Source organism: Musa acuminata, chromosome BXJ1-8 (genome assembly GCF_036884655.1).
Source record: "Musa acuminata AAA Group cultivar baxijiao chromosome BXJ1-8, Cavendish_Baxijiao_AAA, whole genome shotgun sequence".
In the NCBI taxonomy this organism is placed as follows: domain Eukaryota; kingdom Viridiplantae; phylum Streptophyta; class Magnoliopsida; order Zingiberales; family Musaceae; genus Musa; species Musa acuminata.
Genome location: NC_088334.1, coordinates 41,829,296 through 41,849,786, shown reverse-complemented (window position 1 = coordinate 41,849,786; position 20,491 = coordinate 41,829,296). Strand labels below are relative to the sequence as shown.

The following is a 20,491-nucleotide window of genomic DNA, read 5'->3' as shown; positions in this document are numbered from 1 at the left end:
TCAGGAGAATCAATTAATTGATCCCTATAATTAATTGTTTTGTTTGGATTATGCCGTTCACTAATCCGTTAATGAGATTGGACTCCGGCACCTTGAGGGTAACAATCAGGATTTGCTGTACCGATACGTATCACCCGGTGCGGGCGATTCATACCGGTCCGACAAGATATCAGTATGTGGAGCACCCTCTAATAGACGGTATCAATCACTTGATCCCGTATTGGGCAATACAGGATTTGTATCGGGTGATAACGATCAAAATCTGACCATTATCAACCTGTCGGTAACTATCGAATTTTGGCCATTACTGATTAAGGGCTGAGATTGCCATTTTTCAAACGGTCAATCTGACCATTTAAGACTTAGAAAAGGGTTTTTAAACTCTTTCCTACCCCCTCTTTCAACTCATTTCACTTTCTCAATCTTTTTTTCACTCACATCTCTATCTTATTATCATATTTTCACTTTCCTAAACTCAACAAAACTATTATTTATCGATTGGATCAAATTTAGGAAACTAATTTGAACGGATTAAGAGAAAAAACACTCTAATCAAGAGGTATATATTCTCTTTCTAGATTTTTATTGATTTGTAAGATGATTAAGCCTATTCTATGTGATGTATGACTTAATGTCTAATATATTATTTGATATATTTTTTATGATAAAATAGTGTTAATTAGGAAGTAATTAAGATATTTAATATTGTGATTAGTATGTTTAATATTAATTTTTAAAATTAAACACTTAATAGGTCAAATATTTATATTTCATGTATATTAAGGATTGGATCATATGTTTGTGATAGTATAATAGGTTTAATTAGATTTCAATTACATTTTCTAATACTATGATTAGTGATTTTAATGATGATTTAATCAAAATTTGATTGATATTGGGTCAATTCAATGTCTTTAATAATTGAGTCAGGTAATGAGGCAACTTCACAATCGCATTCAACAACCCACTTGGTCCAAAGTCATGGCAGTGATGTGGACAGTAGTGCCTCGATCGATGATAACGATGACGCCGAGGAGTCGATGGTCCCATCTACACAATTTGAAGGTCGTGCATAAACCGATAAGTAATATTTTACACATGTCACCTAACATTCAAATCATTGAGCTTAATGAGATACTGGTCAAGTTATGCATGGAAGGGGAAGGGGAAGCTAGTTTATGATTTTAAGCATATACGACAGAGTTTACACAACGTCGACATAGAGCGAAACTCATCATATTCATAACCATCATATTATGGAGAATCTTATTGCCAACAACAGCACAATAATAGTTGGTCATACTTTTCTAAGCAATAGTACGATAATCAATCTTACGATAGAGAATAGCAGATCAATAATGAAGATAGAAGTTCTGGCATTCTTTATGCTCCGCACTTATATATCTCAGATTTATCATTGCCTCAGGAGCTGTCTTGGACACATGTGGTTCATAATGATCAGACTACAACCATCACTATGTTGATGCACCAATGAATAATAGTGTATTAGTATACTATGTCGTGGAATCAATTTTAGGAGTGAGTCTGACAAATATATCATATTAATATACAAATATATAAGATCAAGGACCCCGATCCGCTGCGTCTTGTCATTCTTTTTTGTGGTAAAACCAAGCATATCAATCGATTGATTACTTAATTCGTTTGAATCTTAAAGTTTAAATTATATAAAAAATAATCTAATAATTTAAATAATTTTTTATAGATAGTTCAATATTAATGAGAGGACGATCTGGAATGTACCACAAAGCTACTCCTCAAAGTTCGAAAAGATATGTGATACTATTCTTTCCTAATTTATATTATTTTTTGTAAAATTATACTAAATTTATATTTATTTCGAACTTAAAAATCCTAATTTAACTTTTTTCTATTTTTAGATATTTTTGGAGGTTTTTTTTAATGATTTTGGGTATGCCATCGATACACCTCGACGTACCATTGATACGTCTCGGTATGTACCATATCGAGCAAGACTCAATATATTAGTACGGACCAAAATTATAATCCTTAGTAACAACTACAATGTTCTGTAAAGCTTCTTGTAGTTAGCGTTGTGTTCTTCATGAAATAACTTATACACACATAGGCCTGTTTAGAGGCCCAAATCTGCCTGATTCTACGTTACCGAAAATGAAACTGCATAATTGTTGAGCTCCTTTTCTCAAACTAAATCAAACTTAAGTCGTGAAGGGCTAAATAATCCTAAAAGAGAAGAATTACATGCACAAAGAACTCTAGTGCTTGCCATGGCTATGTATCAAAGCTTTTTTTGGTTGAAAGTTTGGGTTGTAAGAGAGATTAAAACACACATGAATGAAGGATAGAATCATACAATTGTGCGAACATGGAATTATCGTTTTCGCGAACGAAAACATCAACACTTACAAACCTCTTGTCATTCTCATCGAATTGAAGAGCAAGAGAAAAGAACGTCGTTTGAAATCACCTGCAAAGTGGTACTATCTCGTCTTTGATGTCGCGGATCCAGAAAGACCACCACCGTATCTGCAGAGCAGTGATGGGATGGGATGCACAGCATGCGCACGCCTGATCGTGTCGAGGCTGGCCTCCGACGGCCCGATGTACTTCACCTTCCCCTCCTCCACTAACTTCTTCAGCTCCCCCATCTTGCATGCCACAGAAACAAGGAGTCGATCAAGGTTCAACATACCTGAGACCTACAGAAACGAAAGCATATTATGCAGAGGTCTGTTCTTACGGTGTCCTCAATGCGGACAGTCAAATCCACTCGGTGTTGATAGCAGAGATCTTTGTACTCCACGACCAGGCGATCGAGGCTCGCTTCGCAGCACGCACTTCCCATTGGTCTTGAGAACGCCACCTTCGAGCTTCACAATGCCAAATTTGCTCGCCCCTTGGACCTCCTCTCTGGGCAATTGCTTCAATGCCTCCAAAAAGACCAGACTTTCCACCTCTGAGACCCAAGTTCCTCATCAGAGGGAGAATCAGCGAGAAAGATCGAACCTTTCCGATCAAGATCTCATTTTTGTGCTGCCCGAAGCGGTCGGCGGTGTCGAAGAAGGTGATGCCGCGATCGAAGGCTTGCTTGATGAAGGCGATGGCTTCTTCGTCGCTCAGCGGAGCGTTGATGAGTCCAGTGAGCTGGAAGCACCCGAGACCCAATCTCGACACCTAGAAGCGAGCGAAACATGGTCGACAAGACCGGAAAATTCGATAAAGCTGACTTCAAGCAATTCGACACCAAAACAACACAAGAACAAAATCAACAAATCTGTAGAGTTGAAATGGGACCGACCTCTAATCCCTGGGATCCCAGCTTCACCCTGGGCACCTCTGGAGCTTGTGTTTCTGCTTCCATGTCTCTCGATCACAAGTGATCCTCGGATTGCTGCGACTGTGAGTTGAGCCGTAGAAAACAGTGTTGGTAGGTAGAACAAAGTAAGTACACGAACCCTAAAATATCAACAGTTGCGTGGACTGAGATCATAGTTTGTCACCTCAGAAACAGTAATGTCATAATACATGATTTAGAAAGGTGGCTTCCATCCAAATTGGATTTCTTGTCTTGATAAACAGCTCTTGTTATAATATGTTGATCGATCGATTGGTAAGTGGGATTCTAAATCTGGCTCAAACAGACGAGTATCACACCAAACAGACATGGAGTCTCTTCTTCGATCGAAATTATCTACCCGCATTCAAACTTGCATGTGTCTGCAGGATCAAAATCTGACATCATATAAAGACTGAAGTAGGATTTTTTTGCTGCACAAAGTTCTAATTTTGCTGACTTCACCATATGAATCCAGATCATGTTCCTTCAAGCGAGTTCTGCCTCAAACTCGGCCATCAACAGCTTCTGTTCACTTCGAGAAGTTCGATAGACCAGCAGTTGTTTGGTGGTTGCTGGTCTCCCTCATGCACATCACAATCTGCACTCTCTCTCTCTCTCCGTGTCATCATCAGCAATGCTGTTAATTGAGGCTACTGCTTCCTACATCCATGTCTCTATAGTGGGACATTTCTGTTCCAGAGTTCGCTCAGAGTCCTTTCTTCTTCCCGGACTTGCCGATGGGAAGCTGCTATCAATTATCATCAGTCACTGCCACAAGAAAAAAAAGCATGCTTTGACAAAGTCTCTCCTTTGTTTTCTCATCCAAAGATATGATGTTTCAGAGGGAAGACAAAGCAGTGATTGAGGGGTGGAAAAGCATGTTTCATCCACTAAAGTAATGACAATGATTCTGTCCTCCAGAAAACTGCTTCCACAGATAAGTTTCGTTCTCTGAAATCTTATCACTCCAGAAGCATCAGCATAAACGCATTTAGAACAATACAGAACATAACACAAGTAGATTAACACAGAAGACAAATAATGGAGAAGAGAAATGACACAAAAGAATGAATTTTGCAGTATGTTTTCACACAATCTTTCGAGCCGAAGAAGTGTCGCAAACACATCTAGATTTGTGCTGAATTCGGCTAATAAATTCGAGCAAGCTTCAGGTCAAATGAACCTTGATTTGCAAGTGCCACATGCATCCCATGAACAATTGTTCAATCATTCTTTGAGGCAGTGAAAACATGTAATCTTCTAATGCCTACATATGAAACTTACAGTTTGCAATCAATTTTTCTAGAACCAAGTTCAAAGCCTAGGGACAAGTAGTCAACCACAGGTGTCATCTCCACCTTCCTAAGTGATTCATGTCCAGTAGAACCTAAAATATCTGCAACTCTTGCAGAATAACAATGCAGAGTTCAACTTGAAATCATGACATCCTGTTGCTTGTAGCATAATAAATAGGCATTATAGTTGAGCAAGGCATGACTCAATGATGCACAGGTGGTAGCAATCATTCCAGCATCTAGTGTTTTAGGCAAAGTGGAAGTGGTGGAAACCACTGCAACCCTTTGTATAGGGGAGAGAAAGAGAAAGGGAGAACAGAAGGGGCCCAACCTGAGTCTTTTTATTGCATTATAACATGTTGAGCTCCACCAAAGGAAACAACAATAATTAGGTTGAAAATAAGAAAGAAATGACTCTTAAGAGAATCCAATGCACCTGGCTGTGACTTCATCACCAAGCCAACTTGACAAACATATATATAAGTCTTGATTATGCAGTCTCTCGGGATCGTATTATCTGCCGAAGCCGAAAGTTGATCCAGAATTAGCTGCTGTCTGATTGCATGCTAACGAGTTTCAGACTGGCAAAGAAAATCTAACCAAGCTGGGTCCAGTGAGCAGACTATTCCAATTATTTCTCCTTGCAATGCCAACATCTGATGTGATAGAAGCTTTTTCTTTTTGAAAAGAAAAAGGACATGTACAGTTGTTGCAGCTATGAGCAGATCAGTCACCATATATGTGTGCCATCATTCAATTGCAAGCAAGTTGATGATCCATAAGGAACTTGTAGTTTAAGCAATGGATTGGGTTCAACATCAGGAAATCCCCATCGGTGCACTGCAGGACTCAGAATCATCATGGTATAGTGTCTTTTCTGTCTTTCTACTTATAGTCTCATGATCTCTTTGGCAGTGCCAGACATTGTACTTCTGACCACAAGTCTTCTTGAAATTGCAGAATTTGAATTGGTAGTCACAATGGGCAATGAGATGGGGAACCAAATCGTCACTGCTGCTCGAGGTCCCTCCTTGCTTCCTCTATTGATTGTATCAACTTCTGTCTGCTTCTCTGTTCCTCCTGATGAGTTAGTGTTTGCCATCAGAACATGAAGATGAAGATGCTGCCAACATGATGACCCATTCTTCAAATTCTCCTGCTACATCGAATGTCATACATGGTTCCCTTGATCATGACAAGCAAAGTGAGATTTGGTTGCATTCAAAGTAGTTCTTTGAACTTCGATATCCAATACTCGCTGGTGTTCACTCAGGTTGTTTTCTGACATGAGCTAATTCAGGTTTTGCTATGATGTCTTTTAGCAGTTTTTGAACAGCACAGAGAAGAGAATACAACTATCGACAAACTCTCCACAGCTTTGAATGTGTCAAATGATGCAGAACATCAAAATGATGTGAACAGAAAAATCTTGTCAGCTGAATCTGAGATATCATATGATAACACAGGGTCAGCTTATGTCGAGCCACCACCAGCAGATGACAATCTACATCAGAAGACATTAGATGGTCAGTATCTGTTTCTTGTTCAACTACTAAAATCTTGTGCTTTCTTATATGATCAACTACAAATACCACTACCTACATGACAAAAACATATCAGCTAATAGATAGATGATGTTGCATATAAGATAATCAAGGCTAATAATATTCTATATGGAAACACAAATAGGCAAATAACTTTAGAAATTTTGTTTCGACCTGATTGCAATTCTAACTTGATGTCATGCATTTAATTGACTAGTAGTAGATCAATGTTATATTAAATGCTGGAATTTGCTTAACAGTGGAAGATGAGAAGAAGATACCAGTTTTAGACACATTGCCTAAAAATGAAGAAGCATACTTAATTCCATCAGTAGAGATAAAGTATGATGGTGAAGAGAAACAATCAAGTGTAAAATGTGATGAGTTATCCAGAGGCATCATTGGAAAAATGGCTAGCAATCTGGATGCTTCAGGATCATATGAAAAAGATTATAAAATGGAAATATCAGCTACCAACCAAACATTAGAGAATAATAAATCTAGTGAAGAGAGTTTTCTGATGGGCAGTGATAAGGCATTTGATGAAAATGAGAAAGAGATTGGAAAGAAAATTTCTGTTGCATGTGACATACATGAATGTGTGTTGCAATCGAATAAGAGTTTGTCAACTGAATCAATCGATATTGTTTTTCTGGATGCTGTTGGTACTGAAATTAAAAGCTTGCTTACAGAGAATGATCAAAAAGAAATCAAAGAACTATCTAGAACAGAACCTCATGAATGCCACACAATCCTAAATGTGATTAGTAATGACTGCGAAGTAGGAATACTAGAAGATGTAAAGACAGACAACATTCAGATCAGCAATTTTCATACTCAAGCAAAGACCAATAATCATAGTCAAAGAAAACATGAAACAGAGAAAATTGGCTTATATGATTTATATTTTGAAGAACCTATCCACACAAGCCAAGCAAAAATGACTGTGACTGTGGAGGAAAACCAACAGGAAAACAATTCAAGTTTGATCACTAGGGACTGTGATAAATGCACAGAGCAAGAGGAGATAGTGAAGGGAAAAGAATTGATGGAAACTCCAGTCTTAGATAAAAAGCAAGAACAACATGTGGAATATGTAAATGAAGAGCAAAACAAGGAAAACAAACTAGTCAGGGACAATGAAGTCATTGGGAAAAGACCATTTGACCCTTCATTGTTATTAGATCCTGTTGCAACAATGAGCAAAGACATAGTGAAGGAAACAAATGAGAAATTTATAACAAGTAAAAAAATAAATGAGATGACAAGTTCTAGTGAAGGCTTGAGCAGTGAAACCAATCCTTTGGAAGACCATGATAACACCATTGGGGAAAGGCTTCACTCAAAACTAACTAATCTGATTGATGAGGTGAGTGGAGATATGATGCAAAAGGAAGAAAGCAACACAGGAAAAGGAACTACAGAAGAAAAAATTTGCCATCAAATTGAAGAAGTGTTTAATGCAACTATGTATGAGAAGGCAGACATATGTGAGATAAATTTAGTGGAAACTAAGGTACAATATTCACCTCTGGCAGAACCATCCAATCTGAAATTCAATGTTATTCAGCCAGATCACAGGTTACCTGAATGCTCAGAAGAGTTCAAGCAGAAAGAAGTTGCAGAGGAATCTGAAATGATGAATCAAAAAGATCTTAGTTCCAGTTCTCATTTTGGTGAATGTCTTGACATTAATTCAGTGCTCCCAAATATTAGAGAAACACTACCTTCACTTCTGTCAGAACAATCTAATCTGAAATTTAATGTTATTCAGCCAGATCACAGGTTGTTTGAATTTTTTGAAGAGTTTGAACCGAAAAAAGCTGCAGAAGAATATGAAATACTGAATCAAGAAGATCTGAGTGATTGCCTTGATATCTATCCAGATCTCTCAGATATTGCAGATAAAAATTATGAGCAAAATTTTGAATTAGATATGAAGAAAAGTTCCCAAACTGAGTTAAATGTATTGGTGAGCAAGATCAAAACTCAAGCAGTGCCAAAAGTTGAAGATGATGGGAAGATTTTGGATTCCGTAGTAAAGACTGAAGAAGAAGAATGCAGTCTCGCACCTGGATCAGATACAGACAGAGACCTTAAAACATTCCAAACTGCATCAGTGAGCAATATGGAAACTCAAGCAATGCTGGATGAGAAGATTTTGGATTCTGATTCTAAGACTGCAGAACCACAATGTCATCTCCATGGATCTGTATTTTATACAGACACAAATCTTGAATCATGTCAAACCAATAGAGAATTCACCCTTGAACCAAATCAAGATGAGATAAATGCATCAGTGACCAAGATGCAAATTCAAGCGATGCTGAAAGTAGAGGATGGTGAGAAAATTATGGCTTCTTTGATAGAGTCTAAGACTGTAGGAAAAGAATGCAGTCTCCATGCACCTGGATCTGATACAGACACAGATGTTGAAGAATTCCAAAGCAAGACAGCACTAACCCTTGAACCAAATCAAGACAAGTTTGATGTATGGACTGCCAATGATGTAAGTGAAAAACTTGAAAAATCCAGTGATGGAACTTTTTTGTTGAAGCAACAAGATTTGAAGGAAGCTTCAGTATTCCCTTCAACAGAAGATGTAAAAGATCACATGAATTCATCCAGTAGAAAAGCCCAAGAATATGACTGCGATGAAAACACAGAAAGATGCCAACATATTGCAGAAACTGCAGATGTGATGCTACAATCCAACAACAATGTATTTGATAAGAGTCCACTGCAATCACAAGGAAGACTAAAGGACAATGACCCTTCTGCAATGGAAAGAAGTAATTCCCTGAAACTGCAAACACCACTTCACAGCCTTATGAAAGAAGCACATGTTATGGAGCCACTGGAAAAGAAGGAAGACCTCAGTTTAAACAAGAACAAGTATGAGGTGTGGAAGTCTTCAGCGGAGGAATTCATCGCTACACCAACCAGGGGAAAAGGGAAGCAGAAGCACAGATCTTCCTTCTTCAGCAACTTCATGTGTTGCACAACAGGCACAAATTAAGAGCTCTATTTTACAACATAGTTTTGCCTATAAAGGTTATTTGCTTTTTTCTTTTTCCAAATTCTATTAACTGGAAGAGTTGCAATAAGATTGTGAGATGTTTGTGGTTTCAATAAGGGGAAGCTGCTAAATGATTGGAGAGAAATATTGTACTGGAATGTTCAACTTTTGCTTTGTTTTTGACAAGATTGTGAAAGGGTTTCATTGGAGGTTTTTAATTGCATAAAAAACCAATAATTTTCCTCTCAAGATGCCAAACTGTTCTAACACTCCCTAAAATTTAGATTCATTATTATAATTTTTTCATATTGTTAAAATTAGATTTAATGGTGTCAGAAATGCTTTGTTGCCAATCAAATATCAGAAAATCCTATTGAGTTAACATCCTTCCAAATGTATTCGTCTATCGAATTCTTCATCATGATAGTTAGCCATTGTCATCACTAAACTTATGCAAATTGTAATAAAATAATATTGCACAGAGGTAATAGTTAATTTAGTAGCTCCTTCCCCTTTGATCTAACATTCACTGTTACATAAGAGCTAAGGTATTTGAAAACTATAATTACAAATAATGTAGTCACAACAGAAAGACTCTTCTCAAGGATCTAGTTTTTGATTGGTATTTAAATAATTTGATACTTTGGGAGGCCAAACACAACTTTCCAATTTCTTGAGGTTATACTCTCCACAAAAAAACAAAAATTAAGGGGTTAATAAGCACTTATTTTCACCAAAAAAATATGATTCTAAATAATAGTATCTGAAATAAAGTATATAAATCAAGAGTTTTATAATCCCAGCTTCCACTCACAATTTATAGCCAGACTTTAGGTCCCTAAATGAAAAATAACAGCATGAATAAAATGCAGAAGAAAAAAATTGTGAAGACAAAAACTGATGCTTTAATGCTAAATTAAAAAGTGTAAAAAGAAGGCAGTATGCTATTTATAAAAGTTGATCTATAAGATAAAAGAAAACTTCAGGATGGATCTTACAGATGATCAGGAGGCATCAGCATCAGTTGTAGTGTCAGTCTTTCTTTGCACACCCAAGCTGAGGTTCTCTTGAAATTGTGAGAAATCATGGTAGTTGTAGCAGAAATCATGGTAATTCATAAATGAAGCTACATAACACATTGGACCTCCAGTTGATTATTTCACTGTTAGATTCATAAATATAATGCACCAAACTGTCTTTTTTTTTCCTATTAGGCACTTCATCGACCATATAGTTTCCTTTTAGTGTCAATTTTTGCTCAAATACAGATGAAACGTTCTTTGTATTAATTCTGGGCCAGCAGACAACTCTGTCACAGGACAAAATGCCCAAATGAATACAATAATAAAGGGGTTTTCTTGAGTAGAATTAGATGACTAGATCATGATAATTCCATGGTATCCACCACAACCTTACCCTTGCATGAAATTGCATGAAGAAAGACATTTTTTGTGATTCAAACCCTCAACACCCCCGAGTTGCATTGGAGTAACTATCCTTAGTGCCAAGGCTTAACTTTAGCATAACTTTAATCAACTGACCGATACATGACAGCTGTCTTTATGTTGAAACAAAATGAATGTTTCATAACACTCCCTCTAGCACTGAATTTATTGGAAAGGGAAGTACACCCTCTAACATGTATAACAATCAAGTAAGAATTTAGTACTTCATAAAAAATTACTTAGGCAGCCATAGCATACTCTGCAAATCATCCGCTTGTATCAAACATGCCAGATTAGTAGAGAAAACACTCTTCTAAAGTGTGATGGTTCTAGCAGAAACTTAAAATTCATCATATTCTATCAACTGAAACATGTCTTATCCTTTGCCATATATGCATGCGCATCGTGCACACATGTGCATGCGCACATATTAACATGTCACTGTAGGAAGAAAAATAAATTGATGAAACGTGCTTCCAGAATATGAGATGAAAAAGAGCATCCATGCATTTAATTCTTATAAATTAAATATTTTTTTCAATTAACCATAGTTTCCAAAATGCAATTGATTCACCCAGTTATGGCATTTTTTTTTTACCATTCATCTTTGAATTCTATCAGCAGGTTCAACCAAATATACTTCAGAGGAAAAACAAAATGAATGAGAAACAAAAATTGCTCTTGATTCACAGTTATGACAGTATCGATTCCATTTAGAATCAGAAAGTTCAGAGTTATTGCAAGAAGCAACCCTTAATGCTTTCAAAATATATACATGTAGTTACAAGCAACTAGCAGAAATACTTTCCAGAAACTTCTAAGCATGCTTATCCGCCAATTTAATCATTCCACTCGTAACAGCAAACTGAATTTTTCTAAACCCCATTCTGTAGATGATCCCCAAAGAGAGTTAGACATATGCCAAACAACTATATGATGCTGAACAAAGAATTTAAGCAGATAACAGATGCCTCAAGTGATGTAAATGCTCTTCATTAGAAATATTAAGAGAGAGACGGAGATTTGTTAGAAGTGACTCCTGCTCCCAACTTAAAGGACCAGAGGCATGAAACGCTTCCACAGTAGAATGGTATGCATGTAGCTCTAATTCATGGACATTAGCAGCCAATTCATCTCCAGTTTTGCTTTGACACTCATCAACCAAACTATTAAATGCAGTATCCTTGGAGTGTTTTCTGAGACTTTGATATGTATACCCTGGATAAGCATTACCACTGCAACTAGCAACAGAGCAATCATTGTTATCTTCAGAGACTGGCAAAGGTGTTGAAGATGGAATCAGGACATGATTATTTGTATGCCACTTATCAGCATTTATCCAAGGAGACCCACCTACTCTTTCTTTACTGGACTTATGCAGGAAATTCTGACTGTCCAAATCTTTTGAAAAAGAAATAGTGTCCATCCTTCGAGGTAGTGCTTCTCTAGCTAACTTATGAGATCTGTTTTGGATGAATTTTCCTTTCCTGTCCATTCCTTTAACCAAATCAACTGGCGAAAAGCCACAGTAGGATCTGAGTTTTGGCTTCATAGTTTTAATAGGAGAACTGCAGACAACATGCTTTTGCTTTGATGTACATCCAATTGAAGTTTGCTTCCCAATACCTTGACTTGTTGCATAATCCAATTTTCTTGCATTATTGAAGCTAGAGTGCTTCCCTCCACTTCCCTGAATGAGATAGAAATATTAATCAGAGAAGTATGAGATAATAAGATAATGCCAAGAGCAAATCATCTGAAAAAATAAGAAAGATCTAAACAAACGACTAGGTATTCCCAGTTCATTCTTTTTTAAAACCATTTTTCACAAATACATTGCAGCAATTGAAATTGTTAAATTCACTTAGGTGATGCAATTTATATGAGACTGTGTAAAAGAGCACAGCAACACACTCACCATGCTCAACAGAAAACAACAGATTGATTTAAGTATTAACTAGAACAAAATATTAAATAGAGGCATCTAATGATTAGTATGACCATGATTGAAGCCGGAGTGGTAATTTATCTGTTTGCAGGGGTAAACCCTTATTTAATATAATGGTCTGTATAGAATCAGGGAACCCTTATGCAAGCCAGAGTTGCTTGTGAATCAACAGTCCTTTAATACCATAGACAAGCTTTCAATCAAGGTTCGCCGTATCATAGCATACAGCCCAGTATAGGTGGTATATACAGGTCCGACAGAGGACCAGTATGGTCGGTATGTACTGGTCCGATAGAGAACCAGTATGGGTGGTACTTCGATATGCCCCCATGTATCATGTGTCGGTATGGCTCGGTACAACTCGGTATGTACAATACCAATAGTTGATCGGTACACCAATACGGACTAATAAGGCAACCGAATGTAACAATGAATGTTAACAAGAATGCTCATGCTAGATGGATCCCTTGAGGAACACTTGGCAGTCTTGTGTTGATCAAACTTCTTCCAGCAAAAAGCCATTAAGCATGGTGTCATTATTACCTTCTTATTGCCGTACAAGCATGAGTAACTAATGTAGAACTGTTAAGAAAAGCAAATGAGTGCTTTATATTCTACACATCGTTATGAACTTATTTGATACACTGGATACTAAGATGTCAAAAACGTTGAAAGTATAAATATAGTGCTGAAGTAAAATTGTTGTGAAAATGAACAAGCAAGAAACAGAAACATAAATTTCTCAAGTAACGATCTTTGACAAACACTCTGCTGAATTTATGGAAATATTGATATAGACAGTACTAGAAACACTTTTTTCCTTTTTGACAAAATGAAATATGTTATGAATTAGTATTGCAAGCAAGACAAAATCATGTATATGTGTGAGAGAGAGAGGGAATAGGAACAGAAAACTAGAAATATGATCAGGAATGGAAAAACTCAAGTTAGCTAAGCTTGTGATGAAGATCATTTATTTGAACGATGCTCAAACAGAAAGAACAAGCAGTAACACATTCTATAAATTTCTCATGATCACAGATTAGAGCTCTAATTATGTGCTTACACCAAAAGAGCAATTAACAGATGAATCAAGAAGCTTTCAGTAATTTGAACATTAGTATTTTATAGACATTATAGTAAAATTATATCTAGTAACAAAGTTAGACCAAAGGGACCAACGTTATAGAAATGACAGATCAACTGAAAACTAGGACAAAAGAGAGTAGAAAAGAAACACAAGATATCCTTGATGCATCAATCTTTTACCTGATCAATCATAATCCATCGGTTGTTTTGCCACGCCTGTGGAACTCTTAGATCAGACACAGGGTGTTCTTTAAGCTGGATGGAGCCAAAGAGTTTGATCACAACTCGGTCATTTTTTAGGACTTTCACAACCTTCCCAGCTCTCCAAGAGCAAAGATCAAGGACCTCCGTGATGTCACCAGCAGTCCACCACTTTTTGCCACTCGGTAGCGATGGGCAAGGCCTAACATCTACCTCATGTACTATTTCCACCACAGACTTCTTATCGGAAGTCATGAATAGCTCGTATCTAACAGTATATGTTGAACTGTGCACAAATGAAATTTTAGCAGGGAACCAAGAATCATACTGCTCCTCTTTTCTTCTCAAGACCTCTACTCTATCACCTTCTTTGAACTTCATGATGATATACAATATACTCAACCCTGCTTGGCCCAGCCTGATCGATAAAATGGTGGCAAACCAACAAAATCAATTGTTCTCTCAAACTCCTTAGCACCAAAAAGATCTCCAGATGCAGAATAGGCAAGATATGCAATGCTCACTGATGATCTGACACAGAAGTCTCTTTAGTCCTGAAAAGAAGCGCCAAATAACGTATCAGCTCGTCCCTTTTTCACAACCGTATCAACATCAAACTGTACAAGCAACAGATCTGACTACCAAATGTATATTAGTCCAAATCTTGTAAGAAATTATTCCTCTGAAACAAAGGAAACCTATTGGCAAGATGTAACATACATTGAACACAAATAACAGAAACCATGAACCTGGAAGGAGCAGGAAATAACAAACAAGATGACAAAATGACACAACAAGAAGCTAATAGTTGAAGAGACCAAAGACCATTCACCAAGACCTCTACAATAAACGGATGAGAAAACGAGGAGGGTGTGAGCTAGCATGCTAACTACCACAATAAACCAATACAAGTCCATCAAAACCGAAAAAAGGATGCAACCAAAGCCTATATGTTATCCAAGAAGAGATCTTTAACTGGGTAAACACAAAAAAAGAACCAACTTTCTTGATCAAGAACACGCGAAATCAAATAAAAACATCAACTTTCCGCTGGACCAACCTTCAATCCAAGATTTCGGGCGAGGAAACAAGGGGGGACAGCTCGAATCCCAGCAAGGGAGGCAAAAAGATCGAAACTTTGGCACATTCCCGTATGCCCAAACCCCGAAATCGATCGACCAAAATCAAAGAGACCGATCCGAAGCTGACCGAAGACAGTTGGGAACGGAATGCGACGCTTAGATTTGGGCCGGGGCGGCGTATTCTGGGAAAACAGGGTGCTATTTGCTCCACAGAAAAGCTGTTTTGTCCACAATTTAGAAGATAAAATTAAAAGAATAGTAGTCTCTGTTTCTTAACATCTAAAGCTCCAATAATCCATAATCTTAATTGAATTATATATATATGTTTCATATTTAATAGATTTTCATAATCTCTTGGGTCACCCTAAAAACATTAAAGAAATTGATGACAGAGGGAGATGGGGATAGTTCAAGAAAGGAACATTAAGGTACATGTTATCTATAACAACAAACACAAATCTTTTGGTGGATGTGCTAAGGGTAGAGGTAATAACAATATGAACTGTTTTAAGGTTGACCAGTTTCATCACTAAAATTAGACTTTATGCTGGCAAATATCATTGCTAAATTTACTCAAATAATAAGAGACATAAACCTACACTTTATGTAACTCAACCTGGGTAGAATATTACCTTAAAGCATCAACAATGTTAACCATGGTCCAGCAAAGACTAAATCTAATACTGATTTAGGTCTTCATACATGAATGTGTGGCATGTAAACACAATGTTTTGATGAGTTGCAGATTCTATTCAACTATCTGACAAATTTTTAGTTCTACTGAGCAAGATCTTCTTGGAACAGTACAATATCATCTTTCTGCAGCCTACTTGTTCCTGATTATTGTTTCTTGGTTTGAACTATCACAATTTATCTCAAGATCAAGTGTTCTGGTTCATGAAACCTATGACATACTTATATGGTTACCAACATATTATGACACCCAGCAAGAGTTCCCTGAATCTGTCAAATTAAATCCTAACTTACAATATTAATGATGTTGTCTTTGGATTTGCTTGTCCACAAGAATTCCAAGTATATTTCCAGTAGAACATCATTATTTTAGGAAGCCTACTTGTTTATTCTGCATCTTTTATATTTCTCCTGTCAATATAAATACAATGTAAGCTAATCTGTTTTTTTTTTTTTTTTGAGGGAAGAACTATTTATTCTTCTTGATTAATGCATGCCAATCACACCTTTAGTAATACTATGGTGTGCAAAAAGGCACAAGGCAACCACTTGGTAGCTCAATAGCTCAACTTGCAGATGATAGATATCACACATCAGAAACCAATATCATCTCCCAGCCTTTGCGGATGGTGTTATTCCACTAATTCTCCTTGCAACTTCTACATGTCAATGTGTGGGTTGAGTCCAAGAACTTGAGTTGCTGCACTCTGTCTACTAAGGACATGGACCTGAGATGAAGTGGACAACTCTCTCAATGTAAAATTGCTAATTCTGACATCATGAGACAAGGACATATCTGTCTTAGGCAGGCATATTTAAATCACACTACACCAGTAGCAGACAAATCATCTCAGCTCACTTCTTATCCTACCATCTTTCTTTCATCATTTGATATTTTATTTTATCTAACCCTTTGATAAAATAAAATAGAATTATAACTGGTGGCTTAGCTTGTCATCTTCCTTGAGCTATGAGATATATAGGTGACAGGAGCAAAAGAAAGTTGGTATAGCAACTTGTAGGAAACAAGGCTCTTTTCTCAGAGGGCCAGGCCTTGTGCAGAAACAGGGTTTTGGTGGATCAACAAGAACACAACTTTCACAACAAGTGGTCTTATTTCTCCAATCTAGCTTAGACAAAAATCTGATGCATCAAGCAATTTCAGAAAGCTAAATGAACAGAAAGCATAGTGGCCTAAAGTTGCAGTACTCACCCAGTATAAAGTCAATTCCACTGCAGTCCTTTTTATCTTAAAACTGATGGACACAGGGAAACTAAAAATACTTGAATTCTGTAGCTGCTTCAGAACAACTGGATCTTAAGTTAAACAATACTAAATAGAAATGTCGACAACTATCTATCTGCAAACATGTTCCCCAGATTTTAAGATATTTGAGCTGCACCTTTCAGTTAATCTCAGATCATTAATGTTATGTAAGATTAATAGAATCCAGATGATTAAGTCAGGATGATTAGATCCTTATCATGTTTCTTCATGCAAATATAACAGTTTTGATGTAAGCCACTGTTTAATGTTATGTCAGTGATGCACATCCACTTTATGATGGGTCGGTCCAGCATCATCATCTCATGTTCTCTTTGGAACTGGGATCACTGCACTCTGCTGTGTTCCATGGGGGCCTCAAGGAACGGAGAATTCTCAGTGAGATGTCAAGCTCACAATAATACCATTGTGGGAGATGATTAAGGTCTGTCTCCTCGAGAGATGCCAATCTGATAGCCTGCACAAGTGATTTATTTTGTTTACAGCAGACTGGACACGAACAGAATCCTTCAAGTTTTGATGCTCGGAAAAGATCATTCGATATCTTGAAGATGACAAACAAACCAAAGTAAATCAGCAAATTGTTTATGAAATCCAATTTATGAGCCCTACCCAACCGATAAATTGAAGCTTTTAAACTGAACCACAAGGATTACAAATTGATCATCTCATCAAAGCCAATCATCCTACATGACATTTAATTCCTTGATAAAGACTGGCCAAAGGATGAATGATGAGCCAACAAAAAGGAGTAAATCCACAAGCTTGCTAACAAATCCAATTAATGAGTTCTACCCAAACAATTCCATCTCAGACATAACTATGGATTCATTGTCACCTTCTCAAGCTAGAAAATGACATGAAACTTCCATGGTTAGAAGACAACAATAATTAATGCCCGCTTGCCTTCTTCCTTCTTTTGCTGCACCAAATCTGTTGTAGGATACGAAAAAACCGAGCCTTAACTTATCACTAAACCATTCATGATTTCTCGACGTTGAAAGCGAAACAAGAGCTTACGACTCGCGGAGTCACGAAAGTGTAACGGTTCGTTTTAATCGTCATAGAGGTTTATAACGCTTGCGTTATCTTCTAATAACTCGGAGGGAAGAGAACGTAGCACTCGCTAGATTTCTTTCTTCCCTTTATGCCCCTCACCCGTCAAAAATACTTCGGAGGCAAATGTGTAGATTAATTGCAGAATGGGGGGTAGATCGGATATTTAAGAGAATGAGGACAACCTTGCGCGACGCGCGGGTGCGGACATGTCGTACACGTGTCAGCATTCAGTACGACATCGAAGGCCGCTCCGTGGAACCTGCCACGTAGCCGACCAAACTAAAGGGGGTTTATCCTCTCCTTTTAAATCACCCGGCCGCCCCGCTCCTCCCCGCACCGACACCTCCCACCACGTTCGCCGGGATAAATAGAGGAAAGCGCCGCTCTGGAGCCGGCCATCGACGGAATCGCCCTCGAGAGACTGTTCTTGTTGCTCTGGTGATGTCAAGGATGAGCATTTCTGTATTCCGATCCGTGAATCCTTTGGCGACGAGAGGAGATATTGCAGAGTGCTGTTGAATGTTGGGTGAGTTCCCTGTTTTCGTGCGCAAAAACTGGTTTTTTGGGGGCTTCTTGATTTGTGTTGATCTCGAGTTTGGGTATTATTGTGTAGATTGTGGGTTCCGTGTTGCGGTTTACTGCTGGGGTTTTGGTGGTCGTAGGAAATGGAGTGGTAGCGAGCGGTGCGAGGAGGAAAGGCGGGGTTTTGATCGGGATCGCGTAAGCAATGCCGTTCCAGATGAAGATCCAACCGGTGCACGCGAGCGGAGCGGTGGCTTTCCTGCCGCGGAGCGACCCGGTGAAGCCTGCGGCCAAGTCGCGGCTGAAGCGGCTCATTGAGCGGCAGTTCCCGAGTGTCCTGAGGAGCTCCTCGGCGGAGAAGACTGCCGGATTCGGGGAAAGGAGGGAAAAGGAGAGGGAGGACGGAGGCGACATCGAGCCCAGTTCGGTGTGCTTGGACAGGATGGTCATCGGTTTCATCGAGGGGGGATACCACGAGAAGCAGCCGCGGGGTCGATGCAACTGCTTCAACGCCAACTTCGACTACAGCTCCGACGACGACTTCGATGCCCGCGACGGCGATGCTCCGGGCTGCGCCGCTGCCCCCAGCGACGTGGCCGAGGCGGTCAAGGTGGGCTAACTATTCCTCCTGGAAACTCGATCTTTTGGCGTTGTGGGCTCAAACTCAAAAGCATATCGCGGTTTGAGCAGAGTTTGGTGCTCTGCGCGAGCGTGGTGGAGAGAAATCTCTTGGCAGATGCGTCGAAGATCCTCGAGAAGGCGAAGAACTCGAAGAACAAGGGCGAGTGTCGAAGGATGGTATCCGATGGGCTTCGATCCCTGGGCTATGACGCCGCCATTTGCAAGTCTCGGTGGGATAAAGATCCCTCCTTTCCGGCCGGTATCCTCGCACATCTCCGCAATTGTCGACCTTCTTCACCTCTGTCTCTCATCGACCAACGTCGTTGACGTATGGACTATTGGCGCGTGCAGGGGAATACGAGTACATCGACGTGGTAATGGACGGCGGCGACCGATTCCTGGTGGACGTGGACTACAGGTCGGAATTCGAGGTCGCGCGACCCACCAAGTCATTCCGCGCGGTCCTCCAGCACCTGCCGCAGGTGTTCGTCGGGCGCTCCGACCGGCTGCAGCAGATCGTCGCCTTCGCCTCGGAGGCGGCACGTCAGAGCCTGAAGAAGAAAGGTCTTCACGTGCCGCCATGGAGGCGACCCGAGTACATGAAGGCCAAGTGGCTCTCCCCCTACCGGCGGACGGCCGACAGGGAAGCCAAGGAGGAGTCGGCGAGCGGAGGGGAGGTCATCCCCTGTTTGATCTCGTCCGTCAACTTCTCTGGCGTGTCCGAGGATTGCGGCGCCGGAGAGGTGGCAGACGACAGGACCAAGGGGGTCATCTCACCATGGCGGCCGCCGCCTGCGAGGCCGCACGCAGGGGTTAAGGTCGTCACCGGCCTTGCTCTGGTCCTCTAACAGTATGGAAGGAGAATCAGTCCTTCCTTTCTTTGTGGCAAGATTGGATTTTTATTGCTCTTAAAGTTTTGAGCTGAGAAGAGAACGCTGCTTCTGTAGAGTACTAATCTTCCAAGTGGAATCCACCATGGGATGATGTCTCATGATCTAGACTTGTTAGGGTGGTCATCGTTTTGCTTTCTTCTCGCAGATTTCTGCCGCGGAAGACAAAAGATGCAGGGAAGCGTGCAACCTGGCACTCATTGTTCCCGATGAATGCCGAGAGTTTATTGCACGGATCGAGGCATTCTCAGCAGGACTCGGCGATGTGTTCTTGGGTGGCAGTGGCGGTCTCTCGAGGGGAAACAATGATAAAGGAAGGCACAAAATGAATGATTCAACGATGGAAGCCTCGTGCCGTCTCGATTCGATGATCGTTGTGACAGGAGACGCAGACTCTTCATTACCTGCACACGATGGCTACGCTTCCTGTGTCTTCCATTTGTGATGTACTAATATTG

The 20,491-nt window shown here is 39.3% G+C and overlaps 3 protein-coding genes and 1 pseudogene across 7 annotated transcripts; 2 read left to right on the top strand and 2 right to left on the bottom strand.

Moving 5' to 3' along the window:
• Window positions 1–2,279: 2,279 nt before the first annotated feature.
• On the bottom strand, window positions 2,280–4,805 carry LOC103995148 (probable aldo-keto reductase 1; annotated as a pseudogene).
• Window positions 4,806–4,957: 152 nt separating this feature from the next.
• Window positions 4,958–15,220, bottom strand: LOC103995118 (uncharacterized). 2 transcript variants are annotated; one of them, XM_065079720.1, is made up of 5 exons: window positions 14,942–15,220; window positions 13,861–14,435; window positions 10,615–12,333; window positions 10,197–10,507; window positions 4,958–6,139 (listed from the first exon to the last, which is right to left on the bottom strand). In XM_065079720.1, exons 2-3 carry the CDS (start codon window positions 14,260–14,262, stop codon window positions 11,596–11,598), a joined length of 1,140 nt encoding a protein of 379 aa, XP_064935792.1. In that variant the 5' UTR covers window positions 14,263–14,435; window positions 14,942–15,220; the 3' UTR covers window positions 4,958–6,139; window positions 10,197–10,507; window positions 10,615–11,595. The 2 variants fall into 2 exon arrangements, with proteins under 2 accessions (XP_064935792.1, XP_009413910.2); XM_009415635.3 differs by having other exon boundaries at window positions 10,197–12,333.
• On the top strand, window positions 5,360–9,402 carry LOC135584578 (uncharacterized). Of its 3 annotated transcripts, XM_065079719.1 has the most exons (5): window positions 5,360–5,498; window positions 5,596–5,658; window positions 5,741–5,839; window positions 5,958–6,161; window positions 6,440–9,402. In XM_065079719.1, exons 2-5 carry the CDS (start codon window positions 5,616–5,618, stop codon window positions 9,196–9,198), a joined length of 3,105 nt encoding a protein of 1,034 aa, XP_064935791.1. In that variant the 5' UTR covers window positions 5,360–5,498; window positions 5,596–5,615; the 3' UTR covers window positions 9,199–9,402. The 3 variants fall into 3 exon arrangements, with proteins under 3 accessions (XP_064935791.1, XP_064935790.1, XP_064935789.1); XM_065079718.1 differs by lacking the exon at window positions 5,360–5,498 and having other exon boundaries at window positions 5,526–5,658; window positions 5,961–6,161; XM_065079717.1 differs by lacking the exon at window positions 5,360–5,498 and having other exon boundaries at window positions 5,526–5,658.
• A 3,097-nt stretch (window positions 15,221–18,317) lies between the features above and the next one.
• LOC135587878 (uncharacterized) lies at window positions 18,318–20,141 on the top strand. 2 transcript variants are annotated; one of them, XM_065079716.1, is made up of 4 exons: window positions 18,318–18,526; window positions 18,614–19,132; window positions 19,213–19,402; window positions 19,495–20,141. In XM_065079716.1, the coding sequence occupies exons 2-4, from the start codon at window positions 18,728–18,730 to the stop codon at window positions 19,989–19,991; spliced, it is 1,092 nt and encodes a 363-aa protein (XP_064935788.1). In that variant the 5' UTR covers window positions 18,318–18,526; window positions 18,614–18,727; the 3' UTR covers window positions 19,992–20,141. The 2 variants fall into 2 exon arrangements, with proteins under 2 accessions (XP_064935788.1, XP_064935787.1); XM_065079715.1 differs by having other exon boundaries at window positions 18,318–19,132.
• The last annotated feature ends 350 nt before the right edge of the window (window positions 20,142–20,491 follow it).

What these genes read in the sequence shown, in the direction of transcription:
- LOC103995118 (XM_009415635.3), bottom strand. Translation starts at nt 14,262, where the DNA reads ATGAAGTTCAAAGAAGGTGATAGAGTAGAGGTCTTGAGAAGAAAAGAG. An exon ending in GATGGATTATGATTGATCAG is followed by an intron (nt 12,334 to 13,860) that starts GTAAAAGATTGA and finishes TATCTCATTCAG; the next exon opens with GGAAGTGGAGGGAAGCACTC.
- LOC135587878 (XM_065079716.1), top strand. Translation starts at nt 18,728, where the DNA reads ATGCCGTTCCAGATGAAGATCCAACCGGTGCACGCGAGCGGAGCGGTG. An exon ending in ACGTGGCCGAGGCGGTCAAG is followed by an intron (nt 19,133 to 19,212) that starts GTGGGCTAACTA and finishes CGGTTTGAGCAG; the next exon opens with AGTTTGGTGCTCTGCGCGAG. An exon ending in AGATCCCTCCTTTCCGGCCG is followed by an intron (nt 19,403 to 19,494) that starts GTATCCTCGCAC and finishes TGGCGCGTGCAG; the next exon opens with GGGAATACGAGTACATCGAC.
- LOC135584578 (XM_065079717.1), top strand. Translation starts at nt 5,535, where the DNA reads ATGATCTCTTTGGCAGTGCCAGACATTGTACTTCTGACCACAAGTCTT. An exon ending in AATCGTCACTGCTGCTCGAG is followed by an intron (nt 5,659 to 5,740) that starts GTCCCTCCTTGC and finishes GTTTGCCATCAG; the next exon opens with AACATGAAGATGAAGATGCT. An exon ending in CCTTGATCATGACAAGCAAA is followed by an intron (nt 5,840 to 5,957) that starts GTGAGATTTGGT and finishes GATGTCTTTTAG; the next exon opens with CAGTTTTTGAACAGCACAGA.